Below are 13,062 nucleotides of genomic sequence, written 5' to 3' on the forward strand. Positions count from 1 at the left end.
AGCCCGGACTATAGAGTAGACTATAGTGTGGACTATAGAGTAGAATATAGTCTGGACTATAGAGTAGTCGATAGTCTGGACTATAGAGTAGACTATAGTCTGGACTATAGAGTAGACTATAGTCTGGACTATAGAGTAGACTATAGTCTGGGCTATAGAGTAGACTATAGTCTGGACTAAAGAGTAGACTATAGTCTGGACTATAGAGTAGACTATAGTCTGGACTATAGAGTAGACTATAGTCTGGACTATAGAGTAGACTATAGTCTGAACTATAGACTAGACTTGTCTTGACGTAAGTCTAGGCTATAGTATATCCTGGATTATAGTGTGGACTATAGACAAGACTATAGTTTGGACTATAGACTAGTCTGGATTATAGACTAGTTTGGACTATACTCTATATTGTAGTCTTGACTAAAGTCTATGCTATAGTGTAGCGTAGACTACAGAATAAACTATAGTCTGGACTATTGACTATTATCTGGACTATAGACTACACAATAGTCTGGACTATAGTCCGTACTATAGACTAGACTATATTCTGTACTATAGTCCGGACTGTAGACTAGATTATAGCCTGGACTATACTTTAGACTGTATTCTTGACTAAAGTCTAGGCTATAGTGTATATATATAGCCTAGACTAGACTATAGTCTGGACTTTAGACTAGAATACAGTCTGGACTATAGACTAGAATATAGTCTGGACTATACATTAGGCTAAAGTCTGGACAACAGACTAGATGGTTGCCTGACTACAGATTCGACTAAAAACTGGAGTATAGACTAGTCTGGACTATAGTTTAAACTGTAGTCTGTACTAAATTCTAGACTTTTTCCTCTTTTTCCGAAAACTCTAGTTTTTCCCCTAAAAAACACAATCAAACTTAAAATGACCTTGCACCATGATACAGACACCCAAACGGGAAAGATTGTAAAAACGGAAACTGTGCTGTGGGGGAAGGTGATTGAACACAAAACAGCAAAATGAAAAGGTTACAGTGCGTACAAGAACAAATATGAATACAAAATATTAAAAAAAGAAGAACTATTAGCATGACTGTGAATGCTTCTTATCAGTTTTTGTCTATTTTTTTTTTTTTTTTGTTTTTTCTTGCTGTTGGCAGTTTTGTTCGTGGCTGCTGGCGGGTGCTGTTCACTTGCGTACAAAATACTTTTGCAATATAATTTTATGGCATTTAAATGGACTACAGAAGTAACAGAAGTACAAATAGTGAAAATTTGTTTTTACACAAAGGAAAAAACAGTTGCTTTTTTTCTAGCAAAAATAGCTATTTAAACATTTAAAGGGTTTATTGTTATGTTTGCTGAATGAAAAAGATTTTTAATTTCTTTTAAAAGCTTAAAAACTAAATATTTTTTAATAACTTATTTGCAATTTGTAGTTACTGCTAATACTTCTGATGACTTAAATACATTTCATTTATTTTATTTACTTATCGGTGGGGGGAGAGAGAATGACTGATTCCTATTCATTGTGATAATCTCTCAAACCATTGTAATTCATAGATTGTAATCCCACAGCTGAGTGCGTACACAAGTGGGTGTTTAAATTGAATTTAATACGCATAAACGCCTGAGTATTTGTTTTATGAAAAATTACAATATTTTGCCTCCCCTTATTAAGGCCTCTATTAATATGGTTTGCAAAGGGGATGATTTTTTTTATTACATATTTGAGATAAATAATTTGTCTCAGTCGTTTGTTTAACGCTTTCACTGTTGAATACTGAGATTTTCTATTGCAATTTAAACGAATAATGAACGCATCAAGAAACATAATGATTCTATTTTCACTTTGTGTTCTTTATAAAACAACAATCTGACAGTTAACTTAAGTTCTTCTTATTCCTCCAACCCCCCAACTTTGACAATGTTGGTTGGAAATGTAAGTGATGAGGATGGTTTATAACATTTTTTAAGAAATCAAGGTTAAATAATAGACTAGACTATAGACTAGACTATAGACTAGACTAGACTAGACTATAGACTAGACTATAGACTAGACTATAAGACTAGACTATAGACTAGACTAATAGACTAGACTATAGACTAGACTATAGACTTAGACTATAGACTAGACTATAGACTAGACTATAGACGAGACTATAGACTAGACGAATAGGAACGAGACTTAGACAGACTAGACTATAGACTACGAGACTATAGACTAGACTATAGACTAGACTATAGACCTAGAACTATAGACTAAGACTATAGACTAGACTATAGACTAGACCTATAGACTAGACGATAGACTAGACTATAGACTAGACTATAGAGCTAGACTATAGACTAGACCTATAGACCTAGAACTATATACTATACTATAGACTAGACTATAGACTAGACTATAGACTTAGACTATAGGACTTGTACTATAGACTAGACTATGACTACTTAGACTAGACTATAGACTAGACGATAGACTAGACTATAGACTAGTACGTCATAGACTAGACTATAGACTAGACTATAGACTAGACTATAGACTAGACTATGACTAACTAGACTAGACTAAGACTAGACTATAGACCTAGACTATAGACTAGACTATGACTAGACGAATAGAAACTAGACTATAGACTAGACTATATGAGACTATGACTATAGACTAGACTATAGACTAGACTATAGACTAGACTATAGACTAGACTATAGACTAGACTATAGACTAGACTATAGACTAGACTATAGACTAGACTATAGACTAGACTATAGACTAGACTAGACTATAGACTAGACTATAGACTAGACTATAGACTTGACTATAGACTGACTATAGACTAGACTATAGACTAGACTATAGACTAGACTATAGACTAGACTATAGACTAGACTATAGACTAGACTATAGACTAGACTATAGACTAGACTATAGACTAGACTATAGACTAGACTATAGACTAGACTATAGACTAGACTATAGACTAGACTATAGACTAGACTAGACTAGACTATAGACTAGACTATAGACTAGACTATAGACTAGACTATAGACTAGACTATAGACTAGACTATAGACTAGACTATAGACTAGACTATAGACTAGACTATAGACTAGACTATAGACTAGACTATAGACTAGACTATAGACTAGACTATAGACTAGGACTATAGACTAGACTATAGGACTAGACTATAGACAGACTATAGACTAGACTATAGACTAGACTATAGACTAGATATAGACTAGACATAGACTAGACTATAGACTAGACTATAGACTAGCTATAGACTAGACTATAGACTAGACTATAGACTAGACTATAGACTAGACTATAGACTAGACTATAGACTAGACTATAGACTAGACTATAGACTAGACTATAGACTAGACTATAGACTAGACTATAGACTAGACTATAGACTAGACTATAGACTAGACTATAGACTAGGACTATAGACTAGACTATAACTAGACTATAGACTAGACTATAGACTAGACTATAGGACTAGACTATAGACTCGGACTATAGACTAGACTATAGACGAGACTATAGACTAGACTAGACTATAGGACTAGGACTTATCGACTAGACTTATGGACTTAGACTATAGACTAGACTATAGACTAGACTATAGGACTAGGACTATAGACTAGACTCATAGACTAGACTATAGACTAGACTAGGACTAGACATAGGACTAGACTATAGACTAGACTATAGACTAGACTCTAGACTAGACTGATAGACTAGACTATAGACTAGACTATAGATAGACTATGACTAGACATAGACTAGACTATAGACTAGACTATAGACTAGACTATAGACTAGACTATAGACTAGACTATAGACTAGACTATAGACTAGACTATAGACTAGACTATAGACTAGACTATAGACTAGACTATAGACTAGACTATAGACTAGACTATAGACTAGACTATAGACTAGACTATAGACTAGACTATAGACTAGACTATAGACTAGACTATAGACTAGACTATAGACTAGACTATAGACTAGACTATAGACTAGACTATAGACTAGACTATAGACTAGACTATAGACTAGACTATAGACTAGACTATAGACTAGACTATAGACTAGACTATAGACTAGACTATAGACTAGACTATAGACTAGACTATAGACTAGACTATAGACTAGACTATAGACTAGACTATAGACTAGACTATAGACTAGACTATAGACTAGACTATAGACTAGACTATAGACTAGACTATAGACTAGACTATAGACTATGACTATAGACTAGACTATAGACTAGACTATAGACTAGACTATAGACTAGACTATAGACTAGACTATAGTCTAGTCTATAGACTAGACTATAGACTAGACTATAGACTAGACTATAGACTAGACTATAGACTAGACTATAGACTAGACTATAGACTAGACTATAGACTAGACTATAGACTAGACTATAGACTAGACTATAGACTAGACTATAGACTAGACTATAGACTAGACTATAGACTAGACTATAGACTAGACTATAGACTAGACTATAGACTAGACTATAGACTAGACTATAGACTAGACTATAGACTAGACTATAGACTAGACTATAGACTAGACTATAGACTAGACTATAGACTAGACTATAGACTAGACTATAGACTAGACTATAGACTAGACTATAGACTAGACTATAGACTAGACTATAGACTAGACTATAGACTAGACTATAGACTAGACTATAGACTAGACTATAGACTAGACTATAGACTAGACTATAGACTAGACTATAGACTAGACTATAGACTAGACTATAGACTAGACTATAGACTAGACTATAGACTAGACTATAGACTAGACTATAGACTAGACTATAGACTAGACTATAGACTAGACTATAGACTAGACTATAGACTAGACTATAGACTAGACTATAGACTAGACTATAGACTAGACTATAGACTAGACTATAGACTAGACTATAGACTAGACTATAGACTAGACTATAGACTAGACTATAGACTAGACTATAGACTAGACTATAGACTAGACCATAGACTAGACTATAGACTAGACTATAGACTAGACTATAGACTAGACTAGATAGACTATAGACTAGACTATAGACTAGACTAGACTATAGACTAGACTATAGACTAAACTATAAACTAGACTATAAACTGGACATTTACCCAGATTTTAAACAAGACTATAGACTATAGTCTATAGACTGGTCTATAGACTAGACTATACAATAGACTATACTGTGATTCAGACTATAATCTATACTATGGGTCAGACTATAGATCAGTCTAAAAACTATACTTTAGACTATATTAGAGACTAGAGCACATAATTAAAGCTAAACTACAGACTAAACTAGAGACTAGATACTTGAGCCTGTTCTATAGTCTTCACTACTGTCTACACCTGATAATATTCTTTTGCAAAAAAAAAAAATCAAACACATTTCATATAATTTTTTTAATACTTTTTTTTCAAATTTATTTACTGGACATTATCACAAAAAAATATACCAATCTATGCATTTAAGCGCATTTATATACTTAGTTTCCTTCAAAATTTATTTAAGTTCCATATAGTACATATCGCGTAGAATTTTGTATACTCCTGGGGCAAAAATTCATCTATTTTTGTGGTACCGAAAGAAGCTTAATTTTTTAGCTATTGGAATTTTTAGTTTGTGCAATTAAAACTTGACGACGACGGATTTAGCTGGAGCTTCTTAAAAATTGTAATTAAAACTTAATCCTTTGTAAGGAGTTTTCTCAGACGGCGGGTTCAACGGCTCCGTAACGTAAAGGAGTTGGTCAAATAATATTGGGTGGTGCCTGGGCGGGCAACGCTAAAGTTGGTGAGGATTTGGCAGATTTTATGCAACCATAAGATGAAATACCCGTACTATTGCTGCTGGGCGGTGAAGGAGGTGTTTCGGGACTGATAAGAGGAGTACAGCCAAAATAACGCCAGGGGTGATACAAACTACCAGCATACATGGCCTGTAGTCGCGCCTGTAGATCCAGTGCTATGGTGGGATCTAAAGGATAGTGTGATAAAGCGGCGGGAAATACATTGGTAACACGCTGTGGCATATTTAAAGTCAATTCCAGAGGAGAACCAAAATTATATTTTTGTGAGGTTAAATTGGCTGGCGTTTGTTGATGTTGATTCGAGTGATGTTGTTTATGCCCTAGATGTGTTGAGTTGTTGCCATTTATTTGAGAGTCTTTGGGGTTTTGACCATTGTGGTTGTTGTTATTGCTGTGTCCCGCCGGCACTGGTGATTTATTAAGAGTTTTAGGTTTTCGTCTCGGTCGATATTTATAGTCGGGATGTTCTTTCATGTGTAGGGCTCTGTAATTAGAGAGAAAGAGGTAGAGATAATAATGTTAATAATTTCTGATGTATATGAGGTGAGTCATTTGATTTATAAATTATATGATTTAATTGTAAATTATGATTTATAAATTGAATTAAAATGGTGATAAGAATTAATAAAAAAAAACATGTGTCCGCTTGTTTGTGTGGTACAATAACACACAATATTTTATGATTTTGATTCTAGCTTGAGAACAGTTTGTAAAAGAATTTATATGTTTCGCAGTGGAGAAATAGACACGCAAATTGAAAGTAATTGTAGACTAAAGACTAGAAAATAGAATAGACTATACACTAGATTAAAGATTAGACAATAAACTAAACTATAGACTAGACTATAGACTAGACTATAGACTAGACTATAGACTAGACTATAGACTAGACTATAGACTAGACTATAGACTAGACTATAGACTAGACTATAGACTAGACTATAGACTAGACTATAGACTAGACTATAGACTAGACTATAGACTAGACTATAGACTAGACTATAGACTAGACTATAGACTAGACTATAGACTAGACTATAGACTAGACTATAGACTAGACTATAGACTAGACTATAGACTAGACTATAGACTAGACTATAGACTAGACTATAGACTAGACTATAGACTAGACTATAGACTAGACTATAGACTAGACTATAGACTAGACTATAGACTAGACTATAGACTAGACTATAGACTAGACTATAGACTAGACTATAGACTAGACTATAGACCAGACTATAGACTAGACTATAGACTAGACTATAGACTAGACTATAGACTAGACTATAGACTAGACTATAGACTAGTCTATAGACTAGACTATAGACTAGACTATAGACTAGACTATAGACTAGACTATAGACTAGACTATAGACTAGACTATAGACTAGACTATAGACTAGACTATATACTAGACTATATACTAGACTATAGACTAGACTATAGACTAGACTATAGACTAGACTTTAGACTAGACTTTAGACTTGACTATAGACTAGACTATAGACTAGACTTTAGACTAGACTTTAGACTTGACTATAGACTAGACTATAGACTAGACTATACTATAGACTACACTATAGACTAGGCTAGACTTGACTAGACTATATACTAGACTATAGAATAGGCTACAGACTATGCTATAGACTATAGTATTTACATATAATACTATAGACTAGACTATTATTTATTTCATAGACTAGACCATACACTATAATATAGACTAGTCCTTAGTCCCTTGTTATTTTCATATTTTTAACATTTCATTCCTTTAACTCTCTGTCTCCGTATTTATTTACATTTTGTTATCAATTGTAAACAGTATTAATTTCTTTAGCATTTATTGTTCAATTGAGACAATTGAATTCTTTCAATCTAAATTTGTTTTTAGATCCCCTGAGCGCGTCTTATCTGAGAAAAAAAAAACGTATAAATATTTTTGTCAGAGATATGTTTGGTAAACATTGTCCAGGCGAAAATCATAAAACACACCTTTTTCTTTACTAAAACACACATACTGCTGGACAAATGTATAGCAGACCAAAGAGATAATACACTTAAAGAAATTTTTGTTTTAGAAGGGATTTCTTACGCGAGTTATGAAATCAAAGAGAGGGGATAACATTGTTTTTTATTAAATTTATTATTGTCATTGTTTGTTTAATAAAACATTGGATTTTATTTTTATTTTTCTTTTAAACAATTAATTTTCTTTTTAAGACATTTTAAGTTGTAATAATCAATAAAAGAGATTATGACAGTTTAAATTAAGCATTTGTAAATAAAACAATGTTTATTTTCCAAAAAATACAAAATAAACAATTAATTTTAAACAATTATTATTTACTTATTAAACAAAAAAAAAATAGCAAAAATATTTTATTTATTTAGTTTTTGATAATTGATTAGTGTTTAAGGCGAAATTGACAAAAAGTTGGCGTCTTGCTAATGCATGTGAAAACTAAAGTTTTGTTTTCTTGATTCTATATTTGTTTTATCCGTTTTGAATTTTAACTGGACATTTTGTTGGAGACTTTTTTCTAAGCGTTTTCTAATACAAATTACGAGTGTTTCTCTAACACATATTTAACGTGTGTTTGCCAAAGATATGAAAAAGTAATTGTTGTATTTGTATAAAAACAAAGAAATCTACAATGTAAAGAATTTCGTAGCACTTCACTACGGCGTTATATTATAGTCCGCGATATTTGAATAAAGTAGGAAATGAACCAAATGGAAGTTTTGTAACGATCATGGTTCTTTAACAAGATCAACTTAAATAAACCTGTTTGTCTTGGTTCTTTAATAAAATGGAGTTTTGCCGATTTTTCCACAAAAAATCAGATTTTCAACAAAAATTCTCTTCCTGTCCCTATTCAAATCTCTCACAGTATTTCTCATATTTTCTTCTAGGAAAAAATTTCTAAAATCACACAATAGATTCCCATTGTTTTCCAAAAAAAGCGATTATTTACCATTGTACATACATATATGTATTAGCCCCCTCTCTTCCTCCCCCCTTAACAACTACTTTATAAATTCATTTTGAATTCTCTCACACACACACACTCTCACTCAAACTCACCTCAAACGTTTGGCCTCATCAATGAATGGTCGCTTTTGTCCTTCGGTTAGAAGTTTCCATTCAGCACCCAAACGTTTTGATATCTCAGAATTGTGCATTTTTGGATTATCTTGTGCCATTTTGCGTCGTTGTCCTCTGGACCAAACCATAAAGGCATTCATAGGTCTTTTAATATGGTCGTTATGATGAATGCTGGTATTATTATGATTGTTGCTGCTGTTGTTGTTACTGCCACATGTGTTATTGTTGTTGTTGTTGCTGCTACTACTACTGATGTGTCCATTGTTTAGATGTAGTGTATGTTGTAAAATATTTGTTGTTGGATCACTTGAATTATTGGGTGACATTGTTAGGTTAGTGTAATTGTTGTTACTACTACCACTACTGCTAAGTATTGGCGAAGAGCTTGATTGTTTCTGATGTGATGAACTACTGCTGGTCGTCATATTAACAATTGATCCGGCCAGTTGTGGCGAAATACTTTGACGCAATTGCTCCTGTTGATGTTGATGTAAAATTGCACAAAATGTTGACATTATAAAGGAATTTAAAGTGAAATTGTGGTAAATTTCTTTAAATACAGATTTTGTTGTTTGTTGAATTAGTAGTCATATGATGATGTTGTAACTAAAAATATTAATAAAAAGGATTTTTTAGGATATTTCTTGAGTTGCTGTCATTCTGCTTCATGTTATATATTTTAATTTATTATTTGTTTTCTTTACAGATAACTGCAGTTTAATCTTTGAGTGAAAATCTCCTGACAAACTCCTGTCTCAAACTCATTTGCTGCAGGTAAGTGAATAATGTTTTATTACTTTACGATCGTTTAAAGAATACTTTCGCTGCTCTAAAGAAAACGGAAGACATTTTTCTATAAGAAACTCTCTTCGAAAAATACTTTTCTATTAGAAAACTGTCAACGGAAAACACGTTTCAATAAGAAAACTGTTTTCAAACAATACCTTTTAATAAGAAAACTGTCTCCGAAATACACTTCTTTACAGGAAAACTGTTCTAAGAAGACATTACTGTATGAAAACTGACTTCATAAGAGAATTTTTATAAGAAAACTGAATTTTGAAGACCCTTTTCTATCGAAAACTGACACTTTTCTTTTAGAAACTGTTTTAATAAGACACTTTCTTATAAGAAAAACTGACTTTTCAAGACACTTTTCTATAAGAAAATTGTCCTAGAAGACAATTTTGTCTTTAGAAAACACCATTCTCTTCGAAACTGTTTTAAGAAGGCAATTTTCTATAGGAAAAATTACTTAAGAAAAGACTTTTCTATAAGAAAACTCTCTTTTAAAGACACTTTTTTTACAAGAAAATTATATTTAGAAGCACCTTTTCTATAAGAAAACTGTCTTCAGAAGACTCTTCTTAATAAAAAAACTATAAGAAAACTGTCTTTAGAAGACCCTTATCTATAAGAAAACTGTCTTTAGAAGATACTTTTCTATAAGAAAACTGTCATTAGAGACACTTTTCTATAAAAAACTGCCTTTTCTATAAGAAAATTGTCTTTAGAAGAACATTTTTTGTAAGAAAACAACCTTTAGGACATACTTTTCTATAAGGAAACTGTCTTTAGAAAAACCTATTCTATAAGAAAACTATCTTTAGAAGAAACTTTTCTATAAGAAAACTGTCTTTAGAATACACTTTTCTATTAGAAAACTGTCTTTAGAAGAACCTTTTCTATAAGAAAACTGTCTTTTCTATAAGAAACTGTCCTAAGAAGACAATTTTCTATAAGAAAACTGCCTTTAGAAGAATCTTTTCTATAAGAAAACTGTCTTTAGAAGACCCTTCTCTATAAGAAAACTGTCATTAGAGACACTTTTCTATAAAAAACTGCCTTTAGAAGACACTTTTCTATAAGAAAACTGTCTTTAGAAGAACCTTTTTATAAGAAAATTGTGTTTAGAAGACACTTTTCTATAAGAAACATGTCCTAAGAAGACACTTTTCTATAAGAAAACTGTCTTTAGAAGAACTATTCTATAAGAAAACTATCTTTAGAAGAACCTTTTCTATAAGAAAACTATCTTTTTTATAAGAAAACTGTCTTTAGAATACACTTTTCTATTAGAAAACTGTCTTTAGAAGGCACTTTTCTATAAGAAAACTGTCTTTTGAAGACACTTTTCTGTAAGAAAAATGTCCTAAGAAGATAATTAGAAAACTGTGTTTAGAAGATACTCTTCTATTAGAAAACTGTAACCAGAAGACCCATTTCGATAGGAAAACTGTCCTTAGAATACAACTTTCTATAAGAAAACTGTCTTTAGAAGGCATTTCTATAAGAAAACAGTGTTAAGAGGAAACTTTTCCATAACAAAACTGTGTTTAAAATATACTTTTCTATTAGAACACCAGAAGAAACGTTCATTTAGGAAAACTGTGTTTAGAAGACCCGTTTCGATAGGAAAACAGTTTTAAGAAAACACTTTTCTATAAGTTAAACTATCTTTGAAAGTAATTTTTCTATTGGAAAACTATGATTTGTAAGATATCTGAGGAGGATACTTCTCTATAAGAAAACTACTTTTCTTTAAGAAAACTTTCGCAGGAAGACACTTTTCAGAAAACTCTGTTATGAAGACAAACTGTTGATAATACTGTTAGAAGACGTAGCTTTATGCTTAACATGATATTTTCTAAAGAACTTTAAGAGCAATTTCATTCATGAACGATATTGTTAAAAAACGAGTCCTTTAAACTCTAAATCAAAAACGACGATACATTTTTCTATAAAACATTGGGATTTTAACTAAAAATGGTTTAAATATAATATAGACCTTGATTTTAGTAGAATTGAGATATCCGATAACTATCAGAACGAATTTGAAATTCATTAGGTTGAATTAAACTATTATGTAGTTCAAAAAATTTGAGATATTTGATAATATAGATAGAGCAGATATCAGTTCCAGTTTTCTTCTTTGAGACTCAATATTTGCCTAGAGATGTTGTTATTAGGTCCCCAGGGATTTAAAATATTCGATTTGATAAAGTACTACTTTAAAAACGAAAACCTCTTGGGAAGTTTGGAAACTTCAATCCAATTTTAATCAATCACAATTAACTTAGCTTGAGCTAGAAGAAATTAACCCCTGGTGCCTCTGTAAATAGTGTTGTAGTCTATCAGAAAGGTGGTTGGGAGATGCATTCCCTCCAGAGACTCTAGTAAAGGAATGCTTAACGGGCCGGCTAGGTGTATTCCATTGAATCTGATGTAACACATCTTGTTTAACTAGAAATTAACTCTCGGGGCTTTAAGTCAAATTTCTCGGGGCTTTAAGTCAAATTGGACCCATAGTCCAAGGTTATTCATAAACCCTCAGGGTTTAAGATAAAAATTCATTATTTGCTTAAGATCGAAGGTCTTTTGTTAAGATGGAAGTTAAAACTTTAGTTCAAATGCCGTCGGGAAGTTCGATCTGTTTTATAGAAAAAAAGGGTTTGGATCCATGTAATTGAATTCTAGTTATAGAAAAAAAGGGTTTGGATCCATGTAATTGAATTCTAGTTATAATATTATTTAAACATTTTTCCATAATTTAAATAATTTCTAATTTTAAACAAAGAATTTTTTAAAACTTTTTAAGCGTATTTCTTACCTATTCTTATCCGGGAAGGGTTTTTAGTTTTAGGAATTATTTACGACAACTTAATATTGAATAGGTAGTCCATTGAAGAAGGTATTATATTGTTTAAAAACTTATTTTTAATTATTATAAGAAAAGCTCTTGTTTTATTATAAATTATTTATTTACACTTTTTTATAAAATATTTTATTTTTTTATAAAAAAATTTGTTTAATTGCACAAATGTTTAGTTTAATTTTTTATCTTAAATAACCGTTAAATTTAAAATTTGTTTATTTTTAAATATTTAAAAATTTTTCTTTTAACCATAGATTATTTTTTTTTTTTTTAAGTTTTATATTTTTTATTAATTTTTATTATTTGTTTTTTTATACTTCCTGCGAAAAAAAAATCCGCTAAAATTTCCATAAATGTCCGTTAACGCGTTGTGTCATGCGAAACTTTCAAGTGAAAAACACGAAATGATTTTTGTGGTTGTGTCCCCGGAATGTGTAACAAACTGACTGT

At 31.5% G+C, this 13,062-nt stretch overlaps 1 protein-coding gene across 1 annotated transcript; it reads right to left on the reverse strand.

Moving 5' to 3' along the window:
• Nucleotides 1–5,458: 5,458 nt before the first annotated feature.
• On the reverse strand, nt 5,459–13,062 carry LOC119609649 (transcription factor Sox-14). The gene is made up of 3 exons (XM_037964491.1): nt 12,568–13,062; nt 8,937–9,563; nt 5,459–6,332 (listed from the first exon to the last, which is right to left on the reverse strand). The coding sequence occupies exons 2-3, from the start codon at nt 9,470–9,472 to the stop codon at nt 5,789–5,791; spliced, it is 1,080 nt and encodes a 359-aa protein (XP_037820419.1). The 5' UTR covers nt 9,473–9,563; nt 12,568–13,062; the 3' UTR covers nt 5,459–5,788.

This window comes from Lucilia sericata, unplaced genomic scaffold (assembly GCF_015586225.1).
Source record: "Lucilia sericata isolate MDLA Ls3-8-SP2 unplaced genomic scaffold, ASM1558622v1 Contig001024F_arrow, whole genome shotgun sequence".
In the NCBI taxonomy this organism is placed as follows: domain Eukaryota; kingdom Metazoa; phylum Arthropoda; class Insecta; order Diptera; family Calliphoridae; genus Lucilia; species Lucilia sericata.

Bases quoted from the DNA above. Each gene is read 5' to 3' on its own strand.
- LOC119609649 (XM_037964491.1), bottom strand. From the start codon at position 9,472: ATGTCAACATTTTGTGCAATTTTACATCAACATCAACAGGAGCAATTG. The intron at 6,333-8,936 runs GTGAGTTTGAGT...CTCTAATTACAG, and splicing joins GATGAGGCCAAACGTTTGAG to AGCCCTACACATGAAAGAAC.